Source organism: Rhodamnia argentea, chromosome 1 (genome assembly GCF_020921035.1).
Source record: "Rhodamnia argentea isolate NSW1041297 chromosome 1, ASM2092103v1, whole genome shotgun sequence".
NCBI classification, from domain to species: Eukaryota; Viridiplantae; Streptophyta; class Magnoliopsida; order Myrtales; family Myrtaceae; genus Rhodamnia; species Rhodamnia argentea.
The window spans coordinates 34,479,833-34,507,548 of record NC_063150.1 but is presented as its reverse complement, the minus strand read 5'-3'; the positions used below and the strand labels follow the sequence as shown (position 1 = coordinate 34,507,548).

At 41.5% G+C, this 27,716-nt stretch overlaps 4 protein-coding genes and 1 long non-coding RNA gene across 7 annotated transcripts; 2 read left to right on the top strand and 3 right to left on the bottom strand.

Annotated features, from left to right (window-relative positions):
* Window positions 1-3,101: 3,101 nt before the first annotated feature.
* On the top strand, window positions 3,102-13,205 carry LOC125315910. Its single transcript, XR_007199199.1, has 3 exons — window positions 3,102-3,114; window positions 3,706-3,708; window positions 13,068-13,205. It is a non-coding gene; the product is annotated as an uncharacterized LOC125315910 (long non-coding RNA).
* Window positions 6,665-8,639, top strand: LOC115738799 (peroxidase 17). Its single transcript, XM_030671528.2, is given in 4 exon segments — window positions 6,665-7,104; window positions 7,231-7,422; window positions 7,952-8,191; window positions 8,193-8,639. Coding segments are annotated over 4 exon segments (993 nt in total). The 5' UTR covers window positions 6,665-6,900; the 3' UTR covers window positions 8,550-8,639.
* LOC115738989 (serine/threonine-protein kinase SAPK2) lies at window positions 10,375-13,899 on the bottom strand. 2 transcript variants are annotated; one of them, XM_030671826.2, is made up of 10 exons: window positions 13,459-13,899; window positions 13,150-13,224; window positions 12,207-12,308; window positions 11,966-12,019; window positions 11,754-11,846; window positions 11,576-11,668; window positions 11,337-11,441; window positions 11,140-11,238; window positions 10,655-10,964; window positions 10,375-10,622 (listed from the first exon to the last, which is right to left on the bottom strand). In XM_030671826.2, exons 1-9 carry the CDS (start codon window positions 13,576-13,578, stop codon window positions 10,683-10,685), a joined length of 1,023 nt encoding a protein of 340 aa, XP_030527686.2. In that variant the 5' UTR covers window positions 13,579-13,899; the 3' UTR covers window positions 10,375-10,622; window positions 10,655-10,682. The 2 variants fall into 2 exon arrangements, with proteins under 2 accessions (XP_030527686.2, XP_048138184.1); XM_048282227.1 differs by lacking the exons at window positions 13,150-13,224; window positions 13,459-13,899 and adding an exon at window positions 12,431-12,588 and having other exon boundaries at window positions 12,207-12,372.
* Window positions 13,900-17,709: 3,810 nt separating this feature from the next.
* On the bottom strand, window positions 17,710-21,445 carry LOC115739012 (lanC-like protein GCL1). Its single transcript, XM_030671859.2, has 5 exons — window positions 21,074-21,445; window positions 20,712-20,887; window positions 19,931-20,042; window positions 18,563-19,033; window positions 17,710-18,345 (listed from the first exon to the last, which is right to left on the bottom strand). Exons 1-5 carry the CDS (start codon window positions 21,230-21,232, stop codon window positions 18,004-18,006), a joined length of 1,260 nt encoding a protein of 419 aa, XP_030527719.2. The 5' UTR covers window positions 21,233-21,445; the 3' UTR covers window positions 17,710-18,003.
* A 1,239-nt stretch (window positions 21,446-22,684) lies between these two features.
* LOC115738821 (putative WEB family protein At1g65010, chloroplastic) lies at window positions 22,685-25,246 on the bottom strand. 2 transcript variants are annotated; one of them, XM_030671548.2, is made up of 2 exons: window positions 24,832-25,246; window positions 22,685-24,715 (listed from the first exon to the last, which is right to left on the bottom strand). In XM_030671548.2, exon 2 carries the CDS (start codon window positions 24,687-24,689, stop codon window positions 22,794-22,796), a length of 1,896 nt encoding a protein of 631 aa, XP_030527408.2. In that variant the 5' UTR covers window positions 24,690-24,715; window positions 24,832-25,246; the 3' UTR covers window positions 22,685-22,793. The 2 variants fall into 2 exon arrangements, with proteins under 2 accessions (XP_030527408.2, XP_048127160.1); XM_048271203.1 differs by having other exon boundaries at window positions 24,986-25,246.
* Between the last annotated feature and the right edge of the window lie 2,470 nt (window positions 25,247-27,716).

Below are 27,716 nucleotides of genomic sequence, written 5' to 3'. Positions count from 1 at the left end.
CTTTGAGAGTTTGGTTGTGGAATTCCATTGATAATAGTTGGTCCTCAATCATCGATCTAGGTTAGTCCAGCAATAGAGAACTTGATGCTTATCTCTGACAAGCCTCAATTAAGACAAGACCAGTAGCATATGGGGACCATCGATCGATTGTCTGTTTTTGGCTCTAAACTCGATGTTACCCGATTCTTTTGTCACTCACCGGAGAGAGATGGGTGGAGCGTGCTTGTGCTATGAAGCCTACGAACAAATGCTATTTTGAATTACTTCTTTCGAGTGGCATTTACCAAAAAAAACAAAAGACATTGAATGGTTGTAAACATTTTCGCTAGTCCGGTCAATTTCCACTCTTTCACTGGTGATTGTAAGCTAGGTAAATGAAAAGAGTGGAAAAAGCTCTAATGGAACCATCCAATCAATCGGGAATCCCGCCTTTCAGATTTTACATCTGCTACAGATGGAGTGGATAATGCCTATACTACCTGTTCCAGCAAACAAATACAAATGCTATGCTTTGCCAAACCGTGTTCCGGGGTTAGAGAGATTCAATCTATTTTTAAAAAAAAAACCACCAATGAATTCAAAAGCCTCCATCCTTATCGGACCCTCTGGAAAGGGTGACTCCGACAGTACTTCAGTGAGACGTGCAGGCTTCTCGCTCATCAACAAATTAAACAGCTAATCCACACGATTTCCTTCCAATTGGAGTAAGATTATGTCAAACAGTTCATTAATTATTGTATTACAGTAATGGTCAATGGAGAGGGTGTTCCCAAGAAAGCCTCTGACTAAGGCTTCTTCCTCACCTTGGTTGAAATGCGGCGGCAAGCCCTCAATCAACTGGTTCTTTAGAAAGCTCATACGAGCAAAGAGTTCTAACTCCATTTCTGAATTTAGAATCCGAAATTGATCTAAAAGGTTGAGAGGAATAGCATTATGAGGAGGTTCGTTGTTTAGTTCGTTAGTAAGTGGTATTTACCCTGGTATCGGCGCATTTATCGGATTTGTGGAACTCGAATGGGCACTTAACCTTGAGTTAACGTGTGAAGAGTCGGAAAAGAAATTTCAAAACCATATATCTTAAGGGGGTTATCCGAGGATAAATTGACATAAGATGAAATAAAATTAATCCAATCAAAATTCATACTGAGTGGGTGGATTACTAGAAATAAGAAGTAGATCAAAAGCGGATCTTTAGTCTTCATATTCGTGGAACTCAATCTCAATTATGAAACTTAACTATATCATGAACAAGAAGTGATTTGGAAAAGGCTTTCGAATCAGATGCGCTCACCCAACAGAAAAGGCGGTGACCCCGCCAACCAACTTTTAATCAAAAATAAAGAAAGCAACGAAAGGAGAAGAGAACTTCATTGGTTGGGTAATTCTCTACGGTCATGTTTAACATTGTCCATCAAGGATTTTCGCTCGCAATAAAGCTAGGGTCTTGATCGAGCAACTAGTGATCCTATATATCCACCTCTCTGTACACAATATCTTGAGAATCAATAGTGTTGACCATATCAACTCGCAACACGTGATGTTTAGACATAGAATCGAGTCCTTGTAAAGTATTGATCTTTAAATAGTAGGATGGGCATTAGTGTTCCTTTTAACATATTCTTTTACATTGAAATGCTCCTTTTCTCTTTCCTATCGAGTCTGATATATGCAGATATAGAAACTATATATAGACATTGCAATTACTTTTAACCTTTCATGATATGATTTTTTGTTGAACATGTTGGAAAATATAATAGAATAGAGTAACAATGTAGTCGAACTTTGATGCGTGTAATCACTCTCTTTTAGGATCAATTTGCCCCATGAAGTTACTATAGATTTCTAGCAAATTCCTTTCATGATACAATAAAGTCACGGCGAGAATAATGGATAGCAATTCCAATAAATCTCCTAAAACTCTCTACGAAACAATGAAGATTGGTTGTCTCTCTTTTAAAGGAAAACGAAAGAATAAAAGTTAACATTAGAAATTGAACGGAATTGTCATTAAGTTAACATCAGAAATTGAACAGAATTGTCATTTATATAATACTAATAGAACACACCTCTTGTGAACTAATGAAAAAAATAATTAAGGTGTATTTCCATCCGCGGCGCGTCAAGTGCTAAGTGCGTCTAATAATCGCGTGCAATCACACGCGCACCAGCACGCGGGTATAGTGGGGTCTAGCCCACTTGCCCATTTCTTTATTCTGAAAGACTATTGTAGCCTTATAACTAATAAAAAAACTTACACTCTTCTTTTTATCATATGTGGGATTAAAAAGGCAGTTTTTGTTTTACAAACGAACTTCAACGGAACAATGATAACATGTAATAATATTCGATGCACAGTTGTCTGCGAGAATATCATAGTTCATGTACTAATCAGATGAATTAGGACTTTTGCTTATAATTTAACCCCGACGTCTTAGTGTGGGAGAATATCAAACTCACTTTCTATTTTCCTAAATGCAATCTTTGTCCAATCACGTTTGACAAGATGAGTCACTGGGCACTCAATCCCGGATAGCCATCGGTGTCCACTCCACTGTACGTCCAACACATTCTTGCTGTTTTGGATAGCACATTGCACATCTCGCCGGGCCCATATTTCCGGCTATAGGTACATCAAACCCTAATTCACTGATTCAAATCGTTTCAGAAGCAAAGGACCTCGCACCATGGATTATACCCCGCCTTTTACGGAAATTATACGCCCAAACATATACCGTGAAAAAAAAAATTGCGTATTTTGGGATGAGGGCGGGCCTAACTTGACTAGAATGAGATTGAGCTTATTTTCTATCGAGACCTATCCCAAGTCTCCCCCACCGAGTCGAATGGAACCACCGAGCCTACAGCGAAGTCTAATTTTTGTAAATTCGAATTGCTTTAGTGATAAAGTCGCTTTAGAATTTAACATGTAGTAAAGCAATCGGATACGCTAAAATGATAAGATAAAAAGCAAAAGTTGATATGATCGGGATTATCATATCACTAATCTAGAAAAGCACAGTCTAATCTCTCTCGTCCGTTCGTGGTGCGTATGATGATTTCTTCTGATTAATTTTATTCCGGCATGATTAAATAAAAAGCTTAAACACAGAACTTGTCGGACGGTGGGAATCACCCAAGGAGGAGACATCTGGTAATGTAGTCAACAGACAATCGGGTCAACGTGGTATGTGCAGAAATAACTATAATCTAAAAGCTAATAATAGTGGAGAGCCCGGGCCATCTTATGTCAATGACAACATAAAGATGTGAAATGGAGGGTTGTCAACAATTAAAATATTTTCCGACCAAATTTTTTTTAACTATTTGACCAAAAAACAATTTAAATACAAATCAATAAGCATGCGACTCTACTAGTAAATGGATTAGGGTTGAAGACGCTAGTATCATAAGTGCGGATTCGACTTTTGAAATCTTCAAAGAGATAGAATAAAAGTCAGAGAGAATAAAATTAAAAATAGAACGGACAAAAAAAAAATAAAGAGATATTAAAATCACTGCAAGAGAATTCTGCATTATTCCCATATCGGCTTGTCAGCAATATAAAACGTTGCATGTTTTCCTCGGTAATTTCAACCGTTACATAATTCCATTATTTTGCATCAATTAACCATCTCAAAAAACATAATACGGATCCAACTTTCTGTTTGCCCTTTTTGTTGTTAAGTCCTTGTTCACTTTTACTAGGCTGTGTTTTTTTTTCTAAAAGTATCTTGTTAGTGGATTGATACTTTTATTTTTTCTAGTGTTAATATCTTACTTAATTCATAACAGAAACTATCATAAACCTAACATATTATGCATTTTTTTTTTTGGTCAAATAACATATTATGAATTCGGAAGGCACCTTTGCGTAACAGTTAAAAGTAAAAGTATAAATATTATCAAAGTTAAAGAGGGCTTTGCGTGATTTTCCCAAAATTTTCCTGTAGCGAGTGCCGTCAAATTGGCACATTTACGCTTAACTAGTGCTATTGGTGTTCGGCCGGAAATTCTCTCCTGACGAAATATCTTTTGCCGAAAATCGTTCTTCGGCTCTTAATTAAGGAGGACAAGGTCTTTGGCCAAACTCCGAATAGAAAATATCACATGCAAATGACTAACAACTAATTGAAGTCGAACAAGAATATACAGATGCAAATTGGACCAAAGTTTAATCGACGACGGGATTTGGCAATACAAACTCAATGAAGTAACCATATGTTAACAAATTATGTCGTAATTTTATCGACGACACTGCCCGAAAACACAAAAGCACTATTCCAAAATCTAATCAACGCCGCAAATCTGAAAACTACAATTACAAATGATAAAGTGCAGTACAGGATAACAAATATAATGATAAATTTGCTTGATTTTGTGCGAGGGGTACCTGATTGCGGCGTTTATAATGGTCTTATGGTAACAGGTTTCTGCCGTTGTATCTCATCGTGGAACTTCCATCGATTGCCTTCACGTTCCTATATTTCCACAAGTCTCGCACCCATGTTCTCAAACGGTTTTCCTTGCAGTCTGTGAACTGCTCCATGATCTTCTTTCTCATAGTAATGGTTGTCTCATGATCTTTCTTCCAAGTGATAAATGCTCCCTCCAAAAATGCGTGCTCTTCTCCTCGACTATCTTGTTGATTTTAAGTTTTAAAACGGCATTTCAATGTCCATCCAATAAATATTTGCCATTGATGCTCGTATTAGCGACTACTAGTTATCCATTGTCGTCTTTCGACAACTTAATACGTGGCGTTGATGACTATCAATGCCGATTAACATATGTTGATCCCCATGTTTCTCGATAAGCTGGTATATGTATAGTGACACCCCATGCACGTGATTGTCCATACTCATGTGCCATTCATGCATTTGTTTTTCATTCACGTGCAAGGCACGTGCTTTATCGATGACCGGGTTGCTTTTGATGTCAACAGTTGGTAACGTCAGAAAGTCACTTGAACAAATTAAACGGCAACTTGGTGGACCGCGAGAGAGCCTAAACATTTAAGCAAAATATAATGGCGGAAAATCGTGATCAAATCATTTAGGGGTATGTTCATTAGAAGTCCTAAAACCCGTCACGAAAGTATGCAATTGAGCCCTCAAACTTGCGAAAAGTGTAATCGAGTCCTTCCGTTAACTTTGTCCAATTTAGCTAACGAAAAATACTACCGTGGCTTTTTTTAATATTTTCTCTTTCCTACATGGCTAAAACGACGTTATTTTGGTTCAAATCAAATTCTTGATATAATTTATATTTAAATAAATTTTAAAAATAAGCTATAAAAAAAAGAACACAGAAGTAGAAACAAGCGGCAATCAAAAATTTTAAAAAGCCACATTAGCATTTTTCATTAACCAAATTAGACAAAATTAACAAAAGGACTCGATTGCACTTTTCGCAAGTTTTAAGATGCAATTGCACTTTCGTGACAAGTTTTAATATTGACATATCTCAAACATTTAAATATATTTATTCTTGTCGAAGGAGGAGCAATTAAGCCCTTCAAAATTTTTTTTTTGTCCTTTTTTGCAAAGTTGAATTGTCAGTTACAGCCCCGACTTAAAAGCGACGGGATTTTTGGTTCCTCCCAAGTTGCAACGTGCGGTTGTCGCTATTGTTGACCTCACACAGAAGTAGAAGTTACTCCAATTCATTTCGACACTTTGCTTTCGGTTACACATCGCTTTTGCCTCCCCTTCTACTTACAATGCAACATCCTCCGAATCGATGACTCCATATGCTTGTAAGAAAAATATCGTCCCCACCATAGTTGTCGTCTCCACTCACTCCAATAAGTTTTTCGAAAATGTAAATTTAGCCTCTCTTCCTTTTTTTTTTTCGGTGTAGGTCGTTTTCGGGTATATACGTGCCTTCTCAATACTTAAATTATCTCGATCATTGCCTACTTTTTTCTTTGTCTCGACTAGTGCTCCCTAGAAACTTGCTGACCAAATACCACTCCATCGATGCCGATCGAGCTGACAAAAAGCTTTCGATTTCTTCCCCCCGCGAGCAACTCTTTCTCGACATGTGCAGAGAGAGCGGGGCAAATCGCTCAGAATTTTTATATTCATGTCATTTCGTGTCGTGGTCGAAATATTATAAAGTTGGCCCAATACGACAGACAGATTGTGTTTGTTCTTTTTTTCCAAACGTGTTGACCCGCGTTTTCCTCGAGCTGGCTGGATCCTCATTATGTCTCCTTTGGAATTTTGTCAAAAATTCAAAGTTCTCTCATCGTGTCGAGAATGACCCATTTGAGTGCATTAAAAATCACATGAGCACCTACTCCTACTTAAAACTGTCACTCACGCAAAAACCAAATATAGATGATTCCGATTATACTTTGGCCCAATATTCTCTCAACCATAAATTTTTTGTGCATGTTCAATTCAGTCTTCGGACTAAATTGAACATTTTGGTATAATTTCAAAAGTTCGGAGATCACATCAAATAAATTAAAAGTTCGGGGATTACGTTGAATATTTCGGTAAAGTTCAATGACTATATCGAACAAATTAAAATTTCATTGATCTTTTATGTCATTGTCCCTGCTTAAAACCGTCTCCCACACAAAAATCAAAATTTGGGTGATTCTGACTATACTTGGAATAACTTAAAGAAATGCAAGTGCATCAATCTAGAGTGTACCTAGAATTTCATGCGATACCGCCCATGATGATAAGTCAGAATCTCAGTCCTTTCTCCTATGCCACAAGAGCTATAAAAATTAAAATATCAGTCAATTTCTTCACCCCAAGAAGTTGAAAAGGCCAGCCACAAAAACTGAAGTCATCGATCGAAGCATCAATCTCTCCGGTTTGATCCGATTCAATTCAATTCTCTGTGCCTCCGAAAGAGTCAACAGGACAAAGGGTAGCAAGCAAAATGAGCCCTGTCTCGTCCCTTCGTTTCCTTCTCCTCCTCCTCCTGCAGACGGCCATAGCCATGGAACTCCGGCCTGGTTACTACGCCGAGACTTGCCCGAGAGCCGAAGCCGTGGTGAGGGAGGTGATGAAGAAGGCCCTGATTAGAGAGCCCCGGAGCGTCGCCTCCGTCATGCGCTTCCAGTTCCACGACTGCTTCGTCAACGTAAGCAGCGATCCATGGATCGTTTTGCTTCTGAACCGTCTCATCTTTTCATCCTTTTGTGAAGGTTGAATCTCAATTGGTTTTGTACTCTGTTTTCTTCATCTTTTTTTTTCCTTTTACCAAAAGGGTTGTGATGGGTCTCTGCTTCTGGACGACACGCCCACCATGGTCGGAGAGAAAGAGGCTCTGTCCAACATCAACTCGCTGCAGTCGTTCGAGGTCATCGACGAAGCCAAGGACGCGTTAGAGAAGGCCTGCCCCGGCGTCGTCTCCTGCGCCGACGTCGTCGTCGTGGCGGCTCGAGACGCGGTAGCCCTGGTCAGTGAATCTCTTCCATTTTTTTTTTTTACCAATTGACAGAGCACGTCAGTAAATAACGCCAACACACACTATCCAAAATCTGAATTAACGCCGACTTGAAAAAGAAATTATAATGTGAGATGAAAGGGAAATGACATTGGCGAGATTAAATTATTCATTCTTTTTGATTTGGTGAACATATTCCGAATGGGGTCCGCGCTTTATGAACAGGACATGCAAAAGATAGAATTTTTTTCCGTAAATGGTGAAACTGCAGAATAATAATTTTTCTGAAGTCTGGGTAGTTGTGGCCATCAGATTTAGTAAAATGGTCCCTTCTTCCTTGTTCGGGTCACGATTCTTGAACAGGCTTGCGATGGCCAGCCACTCTGTTTCAGCCCTGGAAATCCGACAACAATCAATTTCGCCGATTTAGTCCTAAGGGAGGACCGGGGGAAAAGGGAACATTTAAAGCACTGTTCTTAGCCTAGGAACGGACAATGAACTTTGATTCGAGTTGTAATGTAGTGAGAAACGTGATTTTTAGACCGGCGGGCCTGATTGGGAAGTGAAGCTGGGGAGGAAGGACAGCCTGACTGCCAACCAGGAGGACTCAAACGATATAATGCCGAGCCCAAGGGCCAACGCGAGCTCCCTCGTCGATCTGTTTGCCAAGTACAATCTCTCTGTCAAGGACCTGGTGGCCCTTTCCGGGTCTCACTCCATCGGGCAGGCCCGGTGCTTCTCGGTCATGTTCCGACTCTACAATCAGTCCGGGACAGGCAGGGCCGGACCCTGCACTCGACCCGGGGTTCCGGGACGAGCTCTACAAGCTCTGCCCGCAGGGCGGCGACGAGAACGTGACCGGGGATCTGGACTCCACGCCACGGGAGTTCGATAACCGGTACTTCAAGGACTTGGTCGCAGGCAGAGGGTTCCTGAATTCGGACCAGACGTTGTTCACGTTCCCACGGACGAGGGCATACGTGCAGAAGTTCAGTAGAGACCAGGACGAGTTCTTCAGGGCTTTCGTCGAGGGGATGATAAAGATGGGGGATCTGGTGTCGGACCGGCCCGGCGAGATCAGGAGGAATTGCCGGGTGGTGAATAGCCGCCGGCCTGTGGAGGTCTTGTTGGAATCTTGAAGGGATTTGATTGAGCAAAGTTCATTGCAATGACGAGAACATATTGTATAAAGATTTGAGCAGGGGATTAAAGAAACAGTCTGGCAAGTAGCCTAGATATTTTCTTGCAATTTATCCGAGATGAAGAATCTGACAAGTGACTGGGAAGTGGTGATGTGTTGCCATTGCCTGCTTGAAAAACAGAATTGATGCAATCGGCAAGTTGACCACGGTGTCCGTGTAAAGTACAAATTTCAATTTCTGTTTTTTTTTTCCATAATTTCCAATAAAACCCCTCGACTTTAGCTCCGGTCCCAAACCCCGGTTTTTTTATAATAATAATAAAAAAAAAAAACCAAACTTTAGGTCCAAGCCAAATTTGTTCTGAACTTTTTCTTGTCTACAAAAATCCGAACTTTAGGTCCAATAACAAAAGATCACCAATTTTAACTTTAAGCTCAAATCTATTTGCGTTAGCTCTCCGTCTAAAATCACTATTAGTCTTCCCTTATTATTCTAATTTTCAAAAAAGAAGTTAAGATGGAAATGTACTAGCTTGCGGCATCTCCTAACTAATTTATTTGAAAGATGTAATTTGAAAGTTAAATAATACAAAAGTTATGGCACTAGGATTTTTCCCATAATTTTCATATCGAAGATGGTTTCATTTTGGATATAATTTTCAACATTACCTTGCTAATGCGCATCGGCTACCGATATGGAAGTACCACGTCAAACAAATAATATGGATTTTTGAACGGAGGGTTAACGGGGACAGATTTGAGACTAGAATTAAAGTTAGTACCTTTTTGTAAAAAAAAAAAGTACAGGATAAACTTGGGATTGGACTTAGAATATGGGTGGGTTGGGTTGTTTTCCGAGAGAAAAGAAAGCCTGGGGCAAAATTCAAACGGATCCTAAAGTTGAGGATTTTATTTAAAAAGTTTGGGACAGATTGGGACTTTACCTAAAGTTGTGGAGTTTTTTGAGGAATTAGGCTGTCTTTTTCTTAAAATTATGTAGAAACGCATTAATAGGATTATGATCTATATATATAGCACTGAAAATTGGGTTAAATCGACGTTCAAATGCGAGTCAAAACCATATCCATATATGAACTGGAAATGACTTTAAACCAAGCACCGGAACACTAAAAGAAATGTTACAATTGAAGCTATGAGTAAGGAGTTAATTATGGCCATCACTAGTGTGTTTGTAATACAAGGCTGGTTTCATTTCGCGAGAAATGAATAATTTAGATAACATTTTTCTAAAAAACGATCGCTTACATCACTTAAAATAATAAGTCAACAAAAACTGCATTCATTACCGTTGACAATCTACGGATCAATATTTTTGTGGACGATGAAAATATTTTTAGTCTATTTAATTTTGTATGTGATACAAGCGATTATTTTTAAGAAATTTTTTTTCTAATCATTCATTCATTCACGAAATAGAAGGAAATGACAACAAAAATAAACTAAGTGTTTGTTTCATGAAAAATAAATAATTTTAAAAAATATTTTACTAAAAACAATCACTAACGCTTGAAGTAGTTAGTCAATGAAAAAAATGTCACTATGAACAATGATTTATGTCCGCAAAAAGAATTTTCACTCGTTCATTTTTTGTAAGAGATACGATTGATTATTTTTTAGGAAAATGTTTTTCAAATTATTCATTTTTTGCGAAACAATCGAAATAGGATGAACTTGAGGTTCCATAAAATTTATATGTGCTCAATGCATTTCAATTCTCATCATTATGAACCTCTCCCAAAATCCTCGTGAGCTAAGGACTCACCGACTCAGGAACATTTAGCAGCACCTGAGCAAGTTGCTTAATCCAGTAATCGGAAAAAAAGTAATACTGTGCATCCTCGTACTAGTCCATGAACTTACACAGTAATTCTGGTCGGTGTGTTCTTTTCAGCTTCATAAAGTACACAGCAAAGAGGAGCCAATTAGCCTACCATTTGGATCAAATCCATCCCTTTGCCCCCAAACCCAAGTGTATATCCCACACCTTCAAAAGTAGCTTCTTCCTCATGAATATCAACATTAACCCAAGATCACTAATTGTATGCCTCGCACGTAAAGAACGGCATTTCCGTCACGAGCTGATTGTAAGTGAACACGGTGTGCATTGCTGTCACAGCGTGCAGACAAAGTCGCCGCTGGTCTCGATGTCGTCTATGTCCGCATCGGTTTCTAAGTCATCGAGATCCATGCTCCCTCCGACTAGAATCCCGCCGAGTTTCGGGATTTCTACCGGTTTCCGCGCCTCCTGAATTATGGCCAATATTTCGTCCAAGCTCTGCTTCAAGTCGTTTGGTCCGTCGATTTGCAAGAGGCCTGTCTCATCGTCCATGAATTCCACAGGCAAGTTCTTTTGGAACCATGGATGCCTTTTAATCTCAGGCATAGTTATTCTCTGTTCCGCAAGGCAACATCGCAAAATTAGTACATTTATAATCAAATTGTGGTCATCGTTTGCTTGTCGATCATCTTTGTTCAAGCTTCCTGACATTGCAGCGATCAGAAAAGACAGAACTACTAACGAAACTACAGAAGACGCTTCAGATTGAACTCTCGTGAGAGTGAGTTACCTTTTCAGGGTTGGCTACGAAAATTCGAGACAAGAGATGCATACATTCAACGGAGACACGCACATAATCCGGGATCGAGTACTGGACGCTCAGTATTCTCTGCATCAAGCCATTGCTCATTTTTAAGATCAAGCCTAAAAGAGTGAATAGTACTTGGAGATATCGGTGACTTTTGAACATGGATGATGGAGGTAAACCTGAATTGTCTTTCGGAAGTTCCTTGGATCGCCTGGATCTTCAAAAGGATAAGCACCGACCAGCATGACATACAAGGTAACTCCACAAGACCAAACATCTGCAATCTGCAATAATCAAAGTATAACTATGATTAATCAACAGAGGACGATTAGGTCACCTAACTAGGGTCCTACAGTTGGCGAAAATCTTTCAAAAAGGAAAATGAGAGGAGGAGGAATGAGGAGAGTTTCGATTGTACCTTCCCATCATATTCTTTTGTGGACAAAACCTCAGGTGCGATATAGGCCGGCGTCCCCACTGTCGATTTAGGCTGAGAATGCAATACTGATGACTACAAGCGAGACAGAGCAGTCAGCAATGATATATTACAGCAATTACCCGAGAAGAACCACATAATTCTATCAGCAAAATGTTGCCTTTGAGTAGCCGAAATCACATATTTTAAGGCGCGGTGCCGTGCTCCCATCAAGCAGAGTGTTTTCCAGCTTGAGATCCCTATGGCAAATTTGCTGCGACAAGACAGATTTTATACCGTATTGTCAGACACTCAGCTACAATAGCCGATGCAGATTGAGAAAATTACAGTGAAAATCGCATTTAGTGGCTTGGAATGAAAGAGAATTGTTACCATTGAATGGCAGTAACTGACTCCCGATATGAGCTGCTGATAGAAAAATCTTGCCTAACACAGAGACAAAGGAGAGCTTCAGAGACAGAATTAAGTAATTAACAGTGCCATGTGAATTTTGAAGCGACCATCTTTGCCAGAAGCAAGAAAGTGAAAACATATAACGGATTTAGAAGAAAATGAAACTAAAAAAAGACACGCAACAGACATCTCAGAGATGTTTTTATCTTTTCTGAAGTACCTCATCCTCGCTGAATCTACCGGCATTACAAATTCTTTCGAATAATTCCCCACCTGCAGCATATTCCATGACGATGGCCAGATGAGTTGGAGTGAGCAAGACCTGCAAAACAATATAAGTTCCTAATTTCATGCACTCTCGACAAGAGGAAACAGCATACAAATCCGCTTTTGTCCAGGTGCTACACAGAACCAAATTGTTTCCAAATTTAGATTCTTGACTCCTAAAAATTATCGCACAGCAAGGGAACTCTTCCACAGCTGCCTTCAGCAGTCGCAAAGAATATGGGCAGGAAAAAGTTCGCCAAAGAGAAAAGTCGCACACTGTCATCGATTTTCTGCATTCACAAATCTTGCCGGGAGGAAGCAAACACTTAGTCACCATCATTGAAGAGTCACCAACTCCAAGCCAGCCTCTTTTTCAGATTGATGTGCATTTGTATTTGAACTACCAACACATTGGCTAACTACTCACTAAGAGAAATCACATGATGAAAAAAACACGTGTACTGCCATCAAAAAGCAAGCTAAATACTAATTATCCTCGCCGCCCCATGCCTAGCAAGTTCGCATCTTTAATTTCTATCAAGAAGTGGGAACAGCACAGATGGGACTGTTCAGAGGATGAGCCAAAAGGGGCAACCTTTACCAGCTAAACGGAGGGTGAAAAAACGTGACCGGAATGCAAGTGAGCATTCAGTCGGTTAGAATACCGATTTCGCCAATCAATCTCAATACACCTAACATCATTCAGAAGAAGGGAAAAGAAAGACCTTTGTTTTTCAGTTTTTCAGGTCCTCTTTGAAGTTGCTTTCTGGATGTGATCCTATTCCAACCCATCAACTACATTAACTTCAAAAAGGGTCCTTACTCTCACAAACATTTCTTCAACAACAAGAAATACAGAACACAAGAGCTAAACCTGCTAAAATTAGCAAAATTACCTCCTTAAATCTAATAATATTCGGATGCTTAAGGGACCGGTGGTTCATAATCTCCCTCTGCACGTGCTGATCGATCTGCAACCAACAAAAGAAACCCAAAACCTAGTCCTTACAAAAGCCTCTGTTTTCCAAGAAAACACCGACAAGAAACAGAACTTCCGTAGAATTAATAACAGGCACAAAGTGCCGATATCACGAGACGCAGCTGACAAATACAGAGGCAAGAAAAGCAAAGTCATGACAACAAAAAAGACCCAGTCATAAATAAAGACGGACCAGGGGGTGAAAGAGAGAGAAAGTTAAGGTTACCTTCTGGCCTCTTTCAATGTATTTAACAGCGAAAAGCTCACCACTCCATCTGTCTCGAGCGAGCTTGGCGACCCCGAAATTGCCCGACCCAATATCTTTCAGTATCTCGTAACGATCCATTTTTCACCCTTCAGCCGCAGTACAAGTCCTTCAGCGATGATCGAAACCTGAGACGTTTCAGACAGCTAACTAAGAAGAAATCATGCGATTCTCAGTTCCGGGCGTGCCCGTCAAATCACCGACGTCTTCGAACAAGTGGCCGACTTTCTTGATGGGGATTAGTTTTGCGTGCGAAACGCTTCTTCCTTTTTCTCGACGGCGGATAGATCATTGGTGGGTGTGAACCGAAGACAAAGAAACAGAGTAGGCAGTTCTGGAGAGAAGAGAAGAGGGAGGGAGACAGAACACGGAGGAATGACCAAGGAGGGACGTGGCGCGAGATGAGAGGCTTGACGTTGAACTGAACAAGTGGACATCGGGATCGGACGTCGAACCCATGATTTCCCTTTTCCATTTTGAGGTGGCCCACAGGTTCGATAAACAATAGAAAGGTGGATTTACAAATTTAAAATGTTAGGCTTCGTGATTGATCTTTGTTGGGATAATTATAAAAATAGTCTTTAATATATCGTAGGCAGTTTGTTGCGCATCGAAATCCTTCGACAGGACTTTTTTTGATTATGGGTTTTAGGCCCAAAATGACTATAGCCCAAAAAGGGTTACTCACGCGAGAATCTTTTATCGAACTTAATCCGTTCGTTTTCCGAAAAGGAGTTCCGAGTCAATTTTGGATAGAGAGTGTCAAATGCAGTAGATTGACACAAAAGGCGCGTTACAAACTTTTCAACAACTTCGATGGCCCAATATGTGCAATAGTAGCAGTATGTAACAAATTTCGACACGACCCTGGAATTAAATCGACGGGATCGGGAGATGATGCGGGACACAATGCTGGAATTTAATCAACAAGACTAGACGGGGGATTGTAGGACACAATACCGGAATTGAATCGACATTATCGGACAAGATGGGTGAAGGGTGAAATACTAGAATTTAATCGACGGTGCTGAACCTAGTGAGTAAACGTTGGAATCTAATCGACAACACCTAACTCTGGATATGATATTCGCCGGAATTGAATCGACGACGGGGATCTAAAAACTATAGCTAGGCTAGGCTAAAGGCTAAGAGCTAGTTGAAAATGCAAGTGTTTTGGGTTTGTTGTGTGTGTATCTTGCTATTGCGAGGTATTTATAGGCGAGCTCTTTGGTAACCGTTGAGCGGTTTCTTCCTTTGGCCCCACGCTTTGCTCTTTTCCATAAGTCACGTGGATGACGGTTTCCCGGTCTTCACGCATTTTCTTTTTACCTCGTGAGGATTACCGTCAACCGCTTCAATCGTGGCCCCCTTCCGCGCTCTTTTCTTGCTCCGGAAGGAAGTGGCGCTCGAATTTATCCCGACACGTGGCACCTTTTTGATTGGCACGCACCTTGCTTCGGTGTTCATTCCCGTAGTTGATTATCGTTCCCCACGTGCTTGTCACGAGTCTTTTTTGGATTATTTTAAGTGTCAACACGCTTACTTAAAAAATCATAAACCCATTATACAAATGTCAATTTAGTCGGTTAGTCCAAAATCTTTTTTGAGAGTTCGCCAATATAGTCTTTCCAATTAAAATTGACCGAGAATTGTTGATGTGGACTTGAGTCGTCCTACATGGCACGATTAGTATTAATGTTGATAATTTAGAAAATTTAGGAAATATTTAAGAATTATCTGCGTAAACGTCATCGTGCTAAGTAGGACAACTAACGTTCACGTCAATAATTTTTTATCAAAATTGGACGGAACTATTACATTAACAAATTGTCAAAAGGTTTGAGATTCAATTAGTAAAATTGAAAGGTTTAAAATTAAATTGGTATTTCATATAATGGAAAAATTATCAAAAGTAATATTAAAACTTTTGGCGATTTGCCAGGATAATCCTTCAAGCTAATTTTAACCGGTTCGATGCCGCCGGCTATCTTGTGACATGATTGGTTTTGACATGGACAAAATTTTTTTTTTTTTTTTTGCATTTTTTTAAGCTTTCATGAATTGTCATCCGTACAACATGTTTAATTCTTTTATTTTATTTTATTTTTATAGTTTTCCCGCTCTTTATTGGATAATGAGTTGATTGTCTAAACATCTCTTGAATTTGACATTACTTTATGTATATAATCGTTTTATAAACTTCATAGTATCTAAGATTAATCAATCTTTATCTACTCCTTTTTTTAAATATTTGAAGGAGACGCACTTTGTTCTCGCCCATGGGTAACGGATACGTTAAGTCTCGGACAACGATGTGGCGAATTTTAAATTGTGTGTTTTTCCTGGCCATATCGAATGATAAGCTGAAGACCACCAAGGTGATTAACTTAGTGATAAAGTAAATACCTATTTTTCATGGCATCATGAGTTTGATTCGTATCATGAGCTTGATTCGTTTCATGAGCACACCTTTGAACGGTTCGTGCCGCGCAATTTCTTGTGTGAAGAAACTTCCTGACATCTTGGCGAGGCTGCATCACAACCTCTAGGGTGACGAGCTTGTTAATCTCGAACCTTCGAGTGCCGGGATTGTGTGGAGTGTTATCGTTCAAACCGAATACCATGTGGCAAGCCTAGGCCTCTTATAGCAATGCCTAGAAGAAGTCGCTAACAGTGATTGTATCTGATCTCGCCCTTTTATTGGTAAACAAAAATGGTAAGTTGTAGATGGGATGCATTTTCTATCAAAGTATATCTCATGATAGTCGGGCAACGAACTTATTTCCTTCACACGACTAATCTATCTTAACAAATTGTGCAAGATTTGTAACCAAAAGCGAAATAAGCTACAAGTTTGCCTTCCTTAACTCAAATTCAACTTCCATCGACCAAATCTTTCGATTGGAATATGTGGTAAGAATGCCAGCAATGCCTTATAGCATTCTTTTTACAACAAATAAATGATCTGAAAAATATTTAAAAAAAAAATATCGTTCTTGTCGCTTATAAAATTGAATTAATAAAAATTTTAAATATAAATTGTTGTCGATTATGAAAACGATTTTCATTGATTAATTATTTTAAACGATAAAAGTGATTGTTTTTTTTTTTAAACATTCCTCAGATTGTTTATTTCCCTGTAAATCAAACAAACCCTTAACGAGATACACCCCGTACGACAGATGATTTCGAAAGATAAGAATTTGCTTTCCCAATGATTCGAGAAAAGGCACTCGATGCGTGACCGATCGATGAAACAGTTGCACATTTTCAAAAGACATATTTCGATCCGACAGTCCATCGATTCTGACAAGCGACCCGTGATGTCCGATCTGCGTAGCTTCGGAAACACGGACGGTGGGGACGGTGGGGAATAATTGGAGACGGTGACCGCCACCGAGTTGGAGGGGGGTGGGCGCCACCGTGATTGGTTGTTGGAGGGATTCCCTCCGTTTCCGATCGTTCGCTGGGAAAGCAGGTGGCCCCACAAGAGGGAAGCGTGCGGACCATCCGCACCAGTAACGTCAATTTCCTCGAAGACGACGACGTCGCATGTCCGTTCGACCATGATGGACGCCGGACAGAGCATGGTGCGCCTTTAAGAATCAAGGGAACGTGGACAGAAACGCTCAACGGTGGCACAATTAGTTCAAATTCTTTCCGAAGTGAATGCTTTTGGAAAATGAGGAGCTCCGATTTTATAAATTGCGCGACACCCTTTATCGTATTTCGTTCTAAAAAGGCCGCGCACGAACTAGGATTAACATTTACTGAGCACACGTGCCCCGAATGCATGCCACGATTTCTTGTGTGGTCTCTAGACAAGCCTAATGTGCAATGCGACTCGTGACATTTAATTTGTTCAATACGATTCACGAATTTTATCCCGATGTGTAATGTGATCACCAAACTTATAATTTATTTAATATGAATTCTGAATTTTTTATTTTTTTTTAATTTTATTCCTAAACTATATGAAAGTATTCAATATTGTTCTTCCATTAATTCAAATTCAAGATAGTATCGAATATTTTTATATAAATCAAAGATTAAATTAAACAGATAACAACAAATTTTCATTGATCACATTAAATAATTTAAAATTTTAACAACGATATTACACATTAAGCTAAAATTCAAATACCACAATTCACATTGGATCAAAATTTAAAAATCATTTGTGTTATTTTTCCATTTCTCATGTAATAGACCGGTTGCTATCAGCAATGACCAACCCGACACACTAGCAAAAACTCAGCGTCTGTTTGTATATGGTGCCCTGAAACATTGAGAATGACCGTCCGACCAATGTCTTTCGGACATCAATTTCTTGCCTTAACAAACGACTGATCCCTGCGCGTGGAATCATCAAGTTGCAAGCCCTTACATATCGGCCGTAGCAATACAGAGCAACAGCGTATGATCCACCGATTTCTAACGGCGTACCTCTCTTTAGTATGTACATGAAAGAGCTACATGTAACCTCTCGCGCGTTCATGTTCTTTCTTATAACTCGTACCCCGGTAATCTAGAGTTCTCTGGATCGACAAGATCGAACCAGAGGCATGCCGCTCCGGCAAGCCCTTGGTAAAGCGAGAAGGCGTAGTCCGCAACCTGCACGTGCCCTGTGCCGACAGGCTTGTTCGCATTGTGATAGAGGAAGATCGCAAATGCTCTGGCTCTCTCCTCGTAGATTCTCTCCCCTGTCAGCCGATAAAGCGAGAGGAAGGCATACGCATTCCCCGAAATGCCGTCGGCGAGCCCAACTTTCTTCACGAGCCCATTCTTCCACACAACTTCCCCTGCCTCTATGGCAGCGTCACGGAACTCTCTGTCGTGTGGAAACATCTGTAGAGACCAAAGGAGTTGCATTAGATCAATCGACAGCCACTTCACAAACTTGGTTCTTACACATTCTCTTAGGGATTAATTGCTTTATGATCATGTTCAAACTTATTTGAGAAAATACATAATAAAGACGTGCCAAGTGAACTGAAGATGTTGATTGAACACCGACATCAGCACAGTTTACCGACGTCATAATTTCGACGAAAATGCTACTAACCTGTGAGGCCTTGCATAGAGTCATGGCCACGCCCGTCGCACCATGAGACCACTGAACCAGTTTGTCCCTCGGGTTCCCTTCGCTCGAGGGGTAATTTCCACTGTTCAGAAACCTTTTGCCCATCATATACCTCAAAGTCCCCTTAACATCCTCGACGTACTCTTCGCAGAGAGGAAAGTGAAGCAACACTTGCAAGATTCCAGCGAGGCCATTGGCCGCACCCAAGTACCGGGTCCCGTGCCATCTATACATCAAGGGGCATGTCGCGATATCAGATGCACCAGCCCTGCCCCCAGCCAACACGGCATCAACGATAGGCATCAGAAGATCATTCGACACCATCTCTTGTCCCAGGTTCTTGTTCAGAAATAGAGCCGCCCACAAGAAACCAGCTCGACCATAGAGAAGGTCATATGACATCCCAAAACCACCCTCCTCAGGTCCAACTGGGAGAGCCCTCTCTTGCGCCACCTGCATCAATGGCAAAAAAAAAAGCCAGTGTGTTTTTCAGTCAGGTGACTGATTATCGACTTATCCTGCTCAGTAAGGATGAAGGAAGTAAATGACAGGACGATGAACAACAGGATTCGGAAATTTCGACTCCACGAGAGCAATCAAGTTATCACAGTATTACATCCCCTGTTTAAACTACGTCAAGTTCAGAACAATGCAAGTGTAAGAATTACTGTGCTATTTGACAAATCAACTGAGTATACCTGAAGGTAGCTTGATGCATCACAAAATCTGAAACGACCAAATGCGAGATGAGCTAAAAAAACCGGACTGGAGGAAATCCATACCAACAAAATGTTTGAAAAGCACGGTTCCAGTCACATACCAACATTTTACCTTAACTTCAGGTCATGCAATTTGAACCTCTATCCTCATATCCCCAACACAACATCTTACCATTAGACAGAGAGCCTAGTGAACAAACACCATTTTTATCCCTTTGATCTCTATCTTTAGCTTTGCCAGAAAAATGAAATATCTGTTTTTTTTCACTGTAATTCATGTCACCTTCATCTCAGGTACTACTTCTGGTGGTAATTCCAAGGCTTACTGAAGATTATTTGATACACACTGTGACAAAATAGGCGAAAAAATCAACGGAAGCTATTAAAACAGAGCTGGCAAAACACAAGCAATTCCCTTTTCAAGTATCAACGATTCAAACACCTTCATTATCAAAACTGGTCCTGGTCCTCCACAATCTTGGGTACAGCTTTCAAAAGCGATTTATCATGTGTATCCAAATCCTAGATGGTCCTAAAAACAGATGTTACCAAAGACGTGCGCCGCTTCTTATGACAAGATGTAGAGGAGAGGAAAAGGATGATCTGTCCGATTAACGCGTTAGTAATATACCTCGAGGAAAAGGTTGAGGAACAAGTCGCGCCTTTGACGGTCCCCTATAAGATTGGCAACCACTGCGCCCACCGCGAACACCCCTCCTTTACCACACAAAAACGTCACATGCCTGTATCAATCATTTTGTTTTTTTCCAGTTAGCCAAATCCTCAAAAGGAAGAAATTTATATCTGCAGAAATATCAGCATTTAACTCACCTATGCACATATATCTCAAAGAAAACTCCAGTTCGAAAGAAAATATCAGATGTTAGATTTTATTTTTTTTCCACCCAGAATTCATAAATAGAAAAGCACCGTGGGCAAACTTCACAATCGGAGGAAAAACTCGAAACCCAACGATTACTTTGTCACGAAATGAAGGACAAATTTATCTATCCCAGTGCGTCACAAACCAATTTCATCGCTTCCGCCTGAATCTTTTTAAAGAAGAAAGATTAAAGCAATCATTATGAATATTTGTGATATACGGATTAGGTTGTTACAGTTATGTCTTATTTATTTTACCTATCTCCAAAATAATTTCAATTTGGTATATCACATAAAAATTTCTTGTTCTGCTCTGCACAGAGCAATAGCATGGACCATAAGTCTAGTTATTCTGCAAATCAAGAAACAGAACAACCTCCTCCTCCACTATTGAGTATTGACGGACAATTTTGTCCGAATCAGGTAACTTTTCGGCGATCTTCTCTTGTTTCGTCTTTTGTTTTCATAAGAGCGTATCTGCAGAGTCTTGGGTAATGCTAAAACGACTGAAAATGATGCACACGACTCACCTCGTGGAAGCACGCGCCGCGGAAGCGCACGCATAGACGATCTCGGCCGACAACAGCAGGTCGCTCCGGTCACCGGTGGCCCCGTACGACCTCAGGCACAAGAAGGCCGTCCCGAGCAGCCCCGTGTACGCGGTTGGATCGCCCGCACCGCCCTCGAGCCACGTCGCCCGTACAACCTGATTCAGTCAGTTCCGGCGCACACAAGCACCGTCCAGTGAGCTCCAAAATTCAAGCTCTTCACACGAAATGAACTTCGTTTTCTTCATCGACAAGGAAAAAAAAAAGTGTGTTTTCCGTTCCTACAGATTTGATGGGCTTAATCCGAAAGTATAAATGAACAGGGGCCTCGTGCTCGTCGTTACCTGGTCCTTGAGAGAGACGGCCGCTCGGAGGAAGGTCTCCCTGGGGAGGGACAGGTTCGGAGCCCTGGGATCGATGGGGAGGACGGAGCCGAGCCGTTCGATGCCGCCGCCGTCTTCGTGGTTGTCGTGAGCGGCGAACTGCACGGCCGACGACGACATGTTCGCTCAGTCGCTGCGCGTCCCGGAAGCAGAACACCCAGAACTCAGTAGCCTCTCTGCTACGCGCGGATTCTCTTATCCTCGGCTTCGTTTGCTCGGGCGAGGAAACCACAGACTCGAACCCGAAATCAGACACAGAGAAGCAGAGAAACAAACAGAGAGAGAGAGAGAAGGAATCGAGTGCGTACGAGTTGTGGAGCCGCGGTTTGTCCGACCAAACGGCGTGGCTACTGCGTTCATATACCACGTAATCCCGTTCCGGAATTTCATTAATCCGTAGATTAATCCATCCGTTATCTGAGTTAATTAATTAATTAAGGGATCCGCCAAGAGAATATCGTGCGCGGTACCCTGCAAAGGATCACGTGGTTTTTCGCGGCGTCGGCGCGGGGGGCAAAAGGACGGTGGCATTTGGTTTTTGGCTTCAAGATCAGGTTTTGATTCTTTTCTTGTAAGATCGGGACACGAGGGCGGAAACCGGATTTACTCGACAATCTCACAAGATTTTTAAGTTTCGGTTTTTTTTTTAAGGATGCGTGGTGGCCCCGAGCTAGCTTTCGTGCACCCCGACCGGTCCGCCTCCTCTCCGGGCAATCTTAAGAGACCCTATTCACATATTGACTCGACACATTCGGCATTTTATTTCAGGAGTGCTTCCAATAAGATACGAAACCTTGAACCGTAAGGTCAAAAGCAAACTCTCTTAAAATCTAGGCCAAGGCATGTCTACTATTTTCCCACCTAGAGCTGTCAAAATGGTCACAAACCTATATGTGAACCTGCATTTATTTAAATGGATCATATATGGATCGCCTTAAAGTTAAAATATAAGTCATAAGTGATAAAATCCAAAAAAGATGAGTGTTAGTGGGTCAATTAGTAACCTTGGAGCCGGTCCTTGGACTCATTCACCCCCCCTTCCCCGAAAGCTGTCCATTCTTCAAAGGCGACAATTCAAGGAAAAAAATATTAAACACGAATCCCGATCGGATTGGTTATGGGTCGCTGAATGTGCATGATATAGAAAGGAGTCAATTTAGACCGGACTGTTTTCTATCCGGCTCATTCATTTGACGGGCCTACTGCAATGATTTTCCTAAATAGCGTAGTCACTGAAAGGAATCTTATTGAGCCAACGAAGATCGAAGATAGACTCTAATTGGAAAAGGTTATGGGGCTAGTCCTCTTCTGTGCGGTCATCATGGTTTCCCCACCGTCCGTTTGAATTTAAACCATTGACACTTCTTTAGCAGTTCGTTTGACAATTGAAGCTTCTTTTGTTGACTCAATCAAGACGGCCTCGTCATAGGAACAACCATGAATGATAGTTTCTCAGGTTGCGGAGCATTAAAGTAGGCACTGAAGGCAGCTAAATGTCGCTCGCTGCTTAATATTTACAAGATGAGTCGGAAGTGGCGAAAAGCTCGACCGAACTCGACATCACCTGATCGCAGAAATAATTAATCTACAAGGAAGGACGGGTATAATAATCTCTCGAGAGAGATCGTTTCGATGTCCCGAGGGAAGTTCATTTAGTTTGCATTAGAAGGGGGTGACTAATCTAGTGATGACTCTTCTCTGCATAGCTTCGTCTCCGTAAAATGTCCGAGAATCTATGAAGCAACGCTCTCTTCCTCCTATGGAGTCTTTCGTTCTCCAAGTCATCGAAATGCTGCAAATCCAGACTGTCCACATCCTCCGAGTTCATCGTCTCGCCATCGCTCGTGAAAGCTGAGGATGACTTCTTCCTGTGATGGGCTGCTGAACCTGGAGAGTCCATGACGTCGAAGATCGACCCTTTGAGTGGATCGATATTCTCGGGGCTGTCTTTGTCTTTGTCTTCGTCGTCTTCTTCTTTCTCTTTGCTCTCAAGGTTATCACTACCGTCCTTGTGTCTAGGGTGGTGGTGGTGGTGGACTATTAGGTCCTTCAGATTGAAGCTAAAAGCCTTTCCCAGTCTTCTCCCTTCTTTGTGTTCTTTCTCGCTGGCGGTGTTCGAATTCGAAGCCTTCGATTTCCTCGCAATCTCCTTATCGTCCGTCTTGATGTCCTTCTCGGAAAGCATCCTCTTCAACTCCATGATGTTCTCCATTGCTACGACCTCGTTAATCCTGAGGCTCTCGATCTCCCGACTGAGGAAGTTCAAAGCATCGTCCTTCTCGGCCAGCTCGTCCTTGAGCTGCGAATTCTCAGCCCGGGCAATGCTGGCCGCTTCCTTCGCAACGCTTGCTTCGTTCAGCGCCTGCTTGAGTATGTCGCGAAGCTTGATGTTTTCCTCTCTCGATGCTTTGACCATTCTATCGGCCGCCCTCAGAGACTCGGCGAGTCTAATGTTTTCCTGTTGAGCCGCTGTCTTTTCGTCTTCGGCTCTTCTGATGCATCCCACAAAGCCTGTCTCCTTCCCATTCCATGCCAGGTGTGATTCTTCAGCCTCTAACCTCAGCCTCTCACTAGTGTTCTTGTATTGTTCCATCTCTTTCCTTGATTGATCTAAGAGCTCTCTGAACTTGTCTTCGGTGTTCTTCAACTTCTCCGTCAACATTTTGGCTTCCCCTCTGCAATGCTCGAGCTCGGCTTGGGTCACGTCGAGCTTCAACTTCACCTGATTGGTCTCCGTCGCCACCTCCTTCAATGCTAAGGCTAAATCGTCCATCGCCTTCTTGCTGTTCTCTTCTGCTTCGTTCGACGATTTCAGCTCATTCTTGAGTTTGCCAATCTCGTCCAGGAGGCCCTGGACCTTTGAAGAGGCGTTCTTCTCTCCCTCCTGGGCTCGAGAAAGACTTTCCTTTGTCGATTGAAGCTCGGATCGGAGACTTTCAAGGCTCACTTTCGGGGAAACATTGTCCTTGAAGCAAATTCTGGAGATGTTGGCGGCTTTACCATTTTGCCTCGGCTGCTCCTCGAATCTCTCCAACTTCTCTCGTAGCATACCAATCTCGAGCTTGGCCTCCTCAAGCGATATTTTGGTTTGCTCGAGCTGCTTGGTCAAGGCAACCATGGACTCGAAAGTCTTCCCTTCAGATTCCTTTCCGTTTCTCAGTTCCTCCTCTAGCTCCCAAATCCTCCTCTCGCTTTGCGAATCCGCCTCAGCCTCCACGCCTCTCGCATCGCTCAACTCCTCTTCCAACTTCTCCAATGCAGCCTCTCTGTCCGCCAATTCGAGCTCGAGCTGCTTCGCCCTCGCAGCTTCGACCCTCAAGGACTCCATCTCTTTCTCCTTGACCTTCAGCTCTTGGCTCGCGTTGGCCAACAATTTCTTCACTGAGTTGAGCTCTGTGTATATCCTCGGCACTTTCCGAGCCGCGAAGGCCTCGGTGAGCCTCGCATTCGCCTCCTCGGCCGCCTTCCACGACTCTCTAAGCTCAACGACCATTTGATCTCTCTCATCCTCCGCCTCGTTCAATCGTTCCCTCAAAGTCCTCATCTCCTCCATGAACTCCGCCATGTCCTGCTGCATACCTGGAAACTTCTCAGGACCCTCTTCTGTACCCAAAAGCATTCATTTCAACAATCCAAACCTTGTCAGGAAATTTTCCTGGAACCTATCTGTCCATTAGATAAACAACTTCCATTGACCTAACGACACTGCCATTACAAACCTGTCAATTTCCCTAACAAACGCCGAGCTTATAGTAAGTAATGCTACTCATTATGACACTCACACAAACACGCAACGGCTCTGGTCGTATCATTTCCCAGGAAAATGTCATATTAACAAAGCATGTGCCGGGGAAAAAGGACATGAATTTGTACCTCAAATACTAGCCACCTTCTTTCAGGACTTATTGGCGGAGAAAAACAACGGAGATGTACTTGCTTCAGACTTCAACGTATTTTCCGATTGCAAAGAGGTTCCGTCCCAACAAAATTCCACAGATTCGACAACCCAATGCGGAAAACAGTAACAAGACAAATATTGCAAGGACAGCAAAGTCGTAGAAGGATGAAACTGGAGATGTCGAAGCATCCGAAAGAAGGTGAAATCACATGAACTTCTTGGAAGATTGCAGAGAAGAAAGCAAAGATGGGGAAAGGAACATAACAAGTTCTCGCTTCAAGATCCGGTTGATTCGTTACAATGTGAGCTTTCTAAATATGGGAGATCAAACAAAACAGAGGCCAGAATGGCCCCAAGAACATGCCGGATTTCGCCGGCAAAGTGAAGAGATTTTAGAGCGAGAGAAAGGGAAACGGCCGAACTTGGCGGGGATTCCATTAAGAATATAGGGACAAAGAGAGAGACACACACACGAAGCAACGACGACAGTTTTGGCATTCTGTATTGCCCGTCGTTGAAAGTGGAGTCAACGTTTCATAGGCCTTCCCCACTCTTGCCTTCCTATTATTGTTCAATCTTTTTGACGGCAATGTAGGAACATTGGACTCCTGCCAAGTGAGGCGATCCGAGGTTGTCCAAGATTTTCTTGAAATAGACCTGCGAATAGGAGAAGTCGGGCCGGGTTGAGTTTGGATTAGGTTGAAAAATGATCCGATCAATATTGATGACCCATTTTACCCGCTCCGACACATTTCCATGAAATACAAATCTAGTGACATATATGCAACCTAATTCATACCCGATACATACCCGACCCCGATCGATATTAATGAAACCCTTCCATGTTTAATCTAATTTGTTGTACTTCACCGGTGACATCTAGAGACAAGCCGGCGACTTGCGACCAACGGACCACCGGCAACCGACAACGAATTGGCCGATGACCGGCGACGTTCGGCAACGAGTCTACCCTAGCAATCAACGGACCACTTGCGACGATCGACAATTGGCCAATAACCGACCGGCCACCTACAACGACTAGCGACTAGCTAACCACCCGCAGCAACTAGTGGCAATTAGCGATTGGGGGTGACTAATGACCGTCTATACCCCGGCGAGCTCGAGGCTCAAGCTCGCTTGTGGTTATCGCCGACCGCTGCTGCGAGAGGAATAAGGAAAAAGAAAAAGAAAGAAAAATATATTAGAAAATTTCATCGCCTTGTGACCAGTGAGGGTTGCCGACTCTACCCAAATAAAAAAGAAAATAATATAAAAATTTAAAACAAGTTAGAAATTTAAAAATTGAGAAAATTTGTTTATGACTTACTTAAATAGTTAGGTAACCCATTTAAAATTAATTTAAAACTCATTTAAGACCCATTAAGTTGTTAAATAACTCATTTATGGCCAATTTAAATTTATTTTTAAAATTAAATGCAACTCATTTATGATCCACGCTATTAAATATGATTTGAAATATGGGTTAGACCCATTTTGCCACCTTTAACTTGGAATGAATGTTGTTTTAGTGGATGGACTTGATATTACATATCAAATATTTTTATGTTATAAATACATAGACCATCAAACGAATGGGTTGGGTTAGGTCATAAATGGTCTTATCCAAATAGATCCATTTAATTTATTAATAACTCATTTATTGCAATGCAAATTTAGTAACCTATATCCGACCCAACCCATATTCCTAAATAGACTTTCATATTTAATCAAATCTAGGAAAACTCATATTGAAACCGAGGTGAGACAACGGACTGAGTGATGCAAGATGGAGTGAGAACAAGAGAGAATGAAGAGGAAAATCATAGAAGTGATCGTCACTAAGTGCTATTAATTTGCCATTGGCTAATTATGTCCTTGAAGCATCGTTAATTATCGTGCTAATGTAACTTAACAGAAAAAGAATTCAAAACAAAATAAAGCCAAAAATTTATATCGGGCTGATGTAAAAGTGTGAAAGGTGAGAAAACGCTATCCCGGACATTTGCTTAAGGTTAAAATTTGAATTCCACTTCGTGCCGACATTTAAAATTAATTTTCTTCATGTCCTGGGCCGCATTCATTTCGACAAAGCCCATCATTTTTCGACCAAAAAAACCCATCTCAAACGAGGGCAAGGCAAGTCCACCATTTAGTGGGCATTTAATTAACCATTCGAGATTGCCCCACTTGCCACTTTTTCATTTGATAAAAGGGAGGGGGAGGGTTCAAATCTCCACCTTCCAAGGAGTGTAATCTGCACACGGCACATAACACACACAGTATGGCTTGTACAACTAAATAAGATTATATATAACCATATTAAAAAAAAAAACCAAACGTACTTCCGTTCATGCTCGGGCGCATCGTTTGCACCCTACCAGCGCCGCATGTACGTAAATATGGTCATGCACCTGTTATAGAATATCGAACGCACCGCTATATATCGAGTTCGCTGGATTTCAACTGAGCCTTTGACAAATTTTGGACCGAACCCACATGTACTTGAATGCAAACTCTGAAGTATTGCGCTTGCACTTTGGGTAAATGCAAAGTCATTACCGACATTCTTACCGCCGCATGTAAGGCAACGGTAATCGCAATTGCATGTGAGTCTCCTTTTACTTTGCAAAAAAATAATTTAAAAAAAATTTTCTAAATTTTCCGACATTTGATTCACAAAAAAATACACTAGTCAATAAAAAATAT

What these genes read in the sequence shown, in the direction of transcription:
- LOC115738989 (XM_030671826.2), bottom strand. Translation starts at nt 13,578, where the DNA reads ATGGATCGTTACGAGATACTGAAAGATATTGGGTCGGGCAATTTCGGG. An exon ending in ATATTATTAGATTTAAGGAG is followed by an intron (nt 12,309 to 13,149) that starts GTAATTTTGCTA and finishes ATTGTTTTGCAG; the next exon opens with GTCTTGCTCACTCCAACTCA. An exon ending in TCGTAGCCAACCCTGAAAAG is followed by an intron (nt 10,965 to 11,139) that starts GTAACTCACTCT and finishes CTTGCGGAACAG; the next exon opens with AGAATAACTATGCCTGAGAT.
- LOC115739012 (XM_030671859.2), bottom strand. Translation starts at nt 21,232, where the DNA reads ATGTCGTCGTCGGCCGTGCAGTTCGCCGCTCACGACAACCACGAAGAC. An exon ending in GCGGCGCGTGCTTCCACGAG is followed by an intron (nt 20,043 to 20,711) that starts GTGAGTCGTGTG and finishes TGATTGATACAG; the next exon opens with GCATGTGACGTTTTTGTGTG. An exon ending in TCCTCAACCTTTTCCTCGAG is followed by an intron (nt 19,034 to 19,930) that starts GTATATTACTAA and finishes CCATTGATGCAG; the next exon opens with GTGGCGCAAGAGAGGGCTCT.
- LOC115738821 (XM_030671548.2), bottom strand. Translation starts at nt 24,689, where the DNA reads ATGCAGCAGGACATGGCGGAGTTCATGGAGGAGATGAGGACTTTGAGG.